Source organism: Dipodomys ordii, unplaced genomic scaffold (genome assembly GCF_000151885.1).
Source record: "Dipodomys ordii isolate 6190 unplaced genomic scaffold, Dord_2.0 Scaffold26, whole genome shotgun sequence".
NCBI lineage: Eukaryota > Metazoa > Chordata > Mammalia > Rodentia > Heteromyidae > Dipodomys > Dipodomys ordii.
The window spans coordinates 6,406,717-6,413,144 of NW_012267242.1; the positions used below are offsets into that span (position 1 = coordinate 6,406,717).

Consider the following 6,428-nt stretch of genomic DNA (forward strand, 5'->3'; position numbering starts at 1 on the left):
TTGGGGTTTTCCTTCCGGTTATGTGCCTGTGCGGTTGACTGTGTAGACCACGGACATTAAACCTCAGGTCTATGGCACAACTGTGGAAAGGTACTCTAGAGGTCGATTGGTTTCTCCAAGAGCAACCTCCACTCACTTCTCTTTATTTTGGTCCCTCCACTCTGACCCTTACTTGCAGAAATACCCAAGACTACCAGCTCCTATTTCTTGAACACGATGCAGTGTAAATAAGTTGACTATCAACTTTACAGTTGTAGTGTTAGGATTTAGCTTCCTTTAATATTTATCTAGTTTCTTCACCTAACAGGGCATCATGGTGTCATTCCTGTAATTCTGTAATTACTCAGGACGCGGATATTTGGAGGATTGTAAATTGAGGCCATCCCAGGGCACACAAACAAAAAGTTAAGGAGGTTCGGTGTGGAAAAGAAATGAAGTATGATGGGGCAGGTTGTAATAACTGGTACACAGGAGGTGGATGTAGGAGGATAGAGGTACGAGGTTTGAACCTAGGCAAAAGCACAGGCTCTATCTGAAAAATAGCTCAGCAAGCATGAGGCCTTAAGTTCAAACCCCAGTACTGCACCCTGTACTTCCAATAAAAAGAGTTTCTTCAGTTACATCTGTTTCATTGTGGAGAACACATCCCACTGTGCCTGGTGCATGCTGGCAAGTATGCTACCTTTGACCTATACCCTAAGCCCTTGACCTTCTAAAATTGTGTTTCTGTTGTATCTCTGCTCCTGTCCTTATAGCTTATATCTTTTAAACAAGTCACTGTTCTGTAGTTTTATTGAATTCTGCACTGGAGCAGAAACATTGATGTTCAAACTGCCCCCTGGCCATGGGCGATCTGCCTATTTTCTTACTGCATGTTTCTTGAACCCAAATGTAGGTGTTAAAAGTTAGACAGCCATCCTTGTGCCTTTTAAAAAGTACTTTTTCTTAGCTGCCCTGCTGACAGTTGCTGTATAGAATATCTGTTTTAAAAATGTTGACCCAGACTTGTTCACAGTAAATCCTTTGTTTTTTTTCTGCAAATCATTGCATCAGAGCACAACAGTAATGATGGCTTCAGGAGCGGCTGTACTTAAGGCATACAGAACCCAGTCTTAATGATAGATTTACAAAATCTAATGTCCTTTGAAAAGTCTTTTTCTCTTAGCTATACCATATACTTGGCTTTATAAAAGTGAGCCAGAAATGTTGCTAAGAAGTATTTATCTGTCTATAAACTGGTGGCTTGCAAATTTTCTATGTGCATCAGAATCACTGGATAGCTTGGGTAAGTGGATTTCTGGGCCCTATCTCCCAGAGTTTCCTATTCAGAAGTAATGGCATGGGACCATTACTACTGAATGATGATGCCAATTATAATGTTAATTTTAATGTTGGCATGGGTGGGTCAGCTTTTAAAGATGATGTCTTCATGTTCCTCTCTCCCTCTCTATCTTTTTCTGTTTTCAGTGTTTTAAAGTGTGTGTTGTCCTGTGTTCTTTCCTGCCTCTCTTCCCTTTATTGGTTTATCTGTTGCCTCTGGCTTTTCTGGTGCTTACCAATAAGAGTAACTCAGGCTAATAGAGGGGACTGACTGTCAAGGGAAGTCCTTCTGTGGACTTATTGCATAAAAGTCAGGAATGTGGCCATTGGCCTGTCGTTGGTTGGAAACTTGACGGTTTGGTACGTGTAGTTGTTTCAGTTTTGAGACTTAACATTGAGATGTTGATATGTAGTAAACACAGTATCAAGTTAGGACAAGTATTTTTGCTAGTTAGTTATTTGGATAGCTGTACATTTTTTTTAGAGTTTAATTGAGGGCTTTGAACTGCTAATTATATAGAAAAGGTATTCTAATTGGGTGTTAATTAGGAGGGGGGAAAGTAGCTTTTCTGTTAATGAAGGTGAAGAAATTGACAAAGCTTGAATTGAATCAGAGAAAATGGCCTCTTATCCAGTGAAGTAGCTTAATCCAGTAGAAATAGAATTTCAGTTTCCAGAGAACAGGTTTCATATTGTAGAAATAAGGGCTGGAGAAGTTTAACAAATCATGATTAGAGTGCTGCTTTCTCATTTTATTCCCCTTAGTACAAGATGAAAAGCATTAGAGCTATCATGTCAGCCCAGGGACATGTGCTTCTTCATGCATGTAATACAGCTATTCAGGAGGCTGAGATCTAAAGATTGCAGTTCAAAGCTGGGCTGGGCAGGAAAGTCCATGCGACATCTATAATTCACCACCACAAAGCCTCAAGTGTAACTGTGGCTCAAGCAGTAGAGCACTAGCCTTGAGCAAAAAGCTAAAAGAACAGCAATCTAGACCCTGAGTTAAGCCCTAGGACCCACACAAACAAAACAGAATAAAATAAAAAAATCTTTGTGATTGGTTCTAAAATATTTTAGCATAGATGTTTTGTTTCTTTATGTTGGTCAAATTATACAACTGTGAATATTAAGTTCTGAAATTTTCACCCAGAATCACTTGCTGCCCAGTCTATAGGGTTTAAGTACAAAGTATTTTTTGATTCCAGGAATCTAGGAATGATCCAATAAACTTCCTATTTGTCAAAATGCCTCCCCTCCTTAATAGCATGAATGTTTCAAAAAAGAAAAAAGAGAAGCTTTAGCAGAGTTAAATAAACAGTCTACCACATGTTTCCAACATAGTTTTTTTAATTTGCTTTTTTACATTCAAGTTCGGTAATCTTTAAGTGGAATAAATAGACATATATAGATTGTTAACTCTGTAAGACAACGACTTCTTTTTTGTCACGGTCTCCGGAACACTGAGAAGTATACTTGATATAGTTCTTAGAGTTCTGTATGCATTGGTATTGTATTACTTAATTAATACCACAAGGTGGTACTGTTGTCCCGTGGAATGCAAGCATGTTTCTTAGGCTCATGTATTACATAAATCCTGTTAGGACAGTGCAACGAATTGACTGCCTGTTATGCTTATTGCCTGTTTCAGTTATTTATAAATTTAGCATGTGATTAGTCTTTGATTACACGATTGGATCAGGTAGAGGGATCATAGCTTAAATGAAGAACATTTGGTTCAACTTTTTATAAAATGCTAAATGAGATACCATCTATAAAACCCTAGCAGAATACTGAGGTTCATTTCTCTTTCTTGCCTTTAATTTATTTTGGTTTAAAGGCATTTATTAAATTTCTATTTGTATTGAAATAATTTTCCCAATTTTTCTAATAAATTATCACTCAAGGTTACATTGTTTTATTGTATGTTTATTGTCAAAATTATAAAAATTGATGCCAGACCAAGATTGCATGTTTTTACCTTGCTCCAGAATTTTTTTATTTTGCTTTCATCGTTTATAGGGTATTAACCATTTTATTTTAAATAGTACTTTATTATATATGGCCTATTCATTATTTTGTGTAAATAAAATCAACTTATAAGTTATTTTGGTTTCACCTGTATTGTAAACCTAAGCATTGAGAAGTTTGTTTTGTACCTTGGACTTCTGAATCTTCTTATGGTTTAATTGATTTCTGAATATTTTGATTCTAATTTTTCTCAGAGTGAAGTGAAGTCAGAAGAGGGCCCGGGTTGGACGATCCTCCGCGATGACTTCATGATGGGAGCATCTATGAAAGACTGGGACAAGGAGAGTGATGGCCCAGAGTGACGGAGACCAGAATCTGCAAGTGACTCCGACACATAGCATAGGACACAAATGCTTCATCCTCTGACAGGGAATTATATAGACACCATTTGTTTAAATGATTTTGAATGAAGACAAGAATTTTACCTGCTTTACTGTTCCTGGTTTATAGGAAACATTTGTTTAAAAGTTATCTTTTCAGCCTTTGTAAAGTTTTAAGTATTTTTCCCTCAGAATTTGTACAAAGTAACATTTCTGTTTGACAAGAGATATGTATTTGCTAGAATCATTTTATGTTTATACATGTTGATTATGTCTGTTGGCGTGTTGCTAAAATTACAATACCAGCACCTAATTACAGTGGACTCTCAAGTTCATATTCCTCTGCCTGTCAGTATCTGTACTATGAAGAAATAATTGGTGTCCTGTTTCTTTGTTTTGATAAACTATTGAGAAGATTGATGTAGTAAAATTAAAAATTATAATATTTCTCATTTGGGGATATTGCCTTTAATTTTAGTGAAAATGGCATTTAAGAAACATGAACTCTACTTTTATGTCTCTTCCTTTTATATGCCAAATAATAAGTAGTTAGGTGGTATTTGCATCAGTTACTGAGTTAGAAATTTTCATACTTATCCAGTGAATTAGGATGCATATTTAACATGCTTTAGTTAGTGGCTCTCTATTTTCCCTCCTCTAATTATTCAATTAGCTTAAGTTTTCTGTAATAGACTGCCAGCCATCGAAGTGATGGAATCATTAAACAAGTAATCTGTATCAGATACAGCATCAGATTTGAGACTTGCTTCCATATTTTGTCCGAAAGGTTATGAAATTGGATGACCTTTGGTGTGTAGTTGTTAAACAAGAAGAAAAGAGAAAGAAAGCAAGACTTTAATACCCGTCCAAAATTTCTGTGAAACTTGGCCCAAGCTCTAAAGTTTATAAGGGAATTACTTAATAAATATGATCTGTTTCTTTTTGAAAATGATCCATCTCTTTCCCCATCTTTCCATAGTAAAAATAATTCCTTCCTACCACCCAGTTGTCCTCACTTGCATCTGTTAAATATTGAAGGATAATCCTCCCTCCAAACAATGCACTGGAACTGAGATGTTTATATTGTCAAACTCTTACAAGTTTTACAAGTGTTATATGACTAAAGTTAACTGAGCCCCTGCCTTGGTACATTTTATCATAAAGGAAAGTTGTATGCCCAGGGTATCAAGTGGTTAAAATAGCAAAGCTCAAAATGCCTTTTTATGTTTGTCCCATTTTGTTATTTTAATATAAATAAATGTGACTAAGTATTCCTCAGCAATTATACAGAAATGGCAAATATCCTGAAATAAATAACAGAGCAGATAAATATTTCAACATAATGTGACATAAATTTTGAAAAAAAAAAAAAAACATGAGACACTGAAAATCTTTTGTCTCCCCAGAACAAAAAATTAACAATTTCCAAATCTTTTTCTTGAATGTCATGCTCTGGTGATTAAAGCAGATAAATAATTTCTTCTTGACTGAAAAGTTTTCTTGAAGCTCGTACTTTTATGGAATTTTATTTAGGAAAGTTAGGCAAGATTTTCAGCTTGAACATAAGAGAATATTCACAGATTTTCTTCTTTCAGAAGTGATTTTATTTCATAATAACTAAGAAAAAGGAAGTACCACGTGTGTTAGAAAGCTGTGACGTGGATTTGTGTTACAAATGAAAGTTTGCCTGCTATGTTTCTGCGTGTTGCTATGAAATACTTCTGTTTAGAAACTAGTATTTATAGCTAGGAATCTAATGAGGAGCATGATGTTAGGCCAAATGAACCCCAAGGTAAGGACTCAAATGGTTTTTCTTTCTTGCTACTGTTTCTAACATATTTATAAGATGATTTCTTTGTTGCTTTGAATGTCCCTCCTCCAAGGTATAACCCCTGTTTTCACTGTATTTGATGAGGTTGGTATAATTTGTGGAGGGGAAGGGAAAAATCAATTGTTTAAATAGGGATACAGATGGACCCATTGCAACAAAATGTTATGTCGAAAAACGAACTTTACAACTTGGGCAGGGGGGGAGGCAGTAATGGGAGGGCAGGGATGGGAAGAGGAAAGAAAGGAGGAGGCAACAATGCTTGGTAAGAAAAGTACTCATTACCTTGCTCATGTAATTGTAAAACCCTCTGTATGGTATTTTCACAATTAAAATAACATTTTAAAAAAAAGCTAAGCATCTCCCCCATTTTTTTTTTTTGAGGCAGATTTCATTCTGTATAGCCTCAAATTTACTATCCACTTAACTTCTGCTTCCTAAGAGCTGGGATTAAGGTGCGCATTACCCCCACCCAACTGTTAAGTGTGTATCTTTAGGGGAATGTTCTACATAGTCTAGCTCTGGTACCTCTATTTTATATATACCATTTAAATTCTTCTCACATCTGATAATGAGTTCTGAATCTATTCTGTGTTTACTACATTGTGTTTGAATTCTCTAAGGAGAAAAAGAAACAACTGAAGTCCCGTTTCTTTGTCCCCTTCATTTATCTAAATAAGACACTGCTATTTTAAATTTGTTAGCAAGTTATCTTAGTAATGAGTCAGTCACTTTCATCAATTTCAGAGCCTCTGCTTCTGAGCCATGCTTCCAGTTGTGGTTTTCACTGCTTACTTTCTGGAGAGGATCCAACTTCTTGAGCTATGATCCACTCACTTTCAGCTTCCTTTCCTTGCTGGCTTAACAGGTGCACACCTCTGTGTAGCTTCTTTCTGTGGAGCTGGTGTCTTCCTCCACAGAGGGAGGAC

General features: G+C 36.1%; 1 protein-coding gene across 1 annotated transcript in view; it reads left to right on the forward strand.

Annotated features, from left to right (window-relative positions):
• Rrp15 (ribosomal RNA processing 15 homolog (S. cerevisiae)) overlaps nt 1-3,735 on the forward strand; it is a 33,010-nt gene extending 29,275 nt beyond the window's left edge. Inside the window, exon 5 of the mRNA XM_013015388.1 lies at nt 3,546-3,735. Within this exon, the coding sequence (XP_012870842.1) occupies nt 3,546-3,653 (108 nt within the window). The 3' untranslated portion in view covers nt 3,654-3,735. The remainder of the gene's footprint in view (nt 1-3,545) is intronic.
• The last annotated feature ends 2,693 nt before the right edge of the window (nt 3,736-6,428 follow it).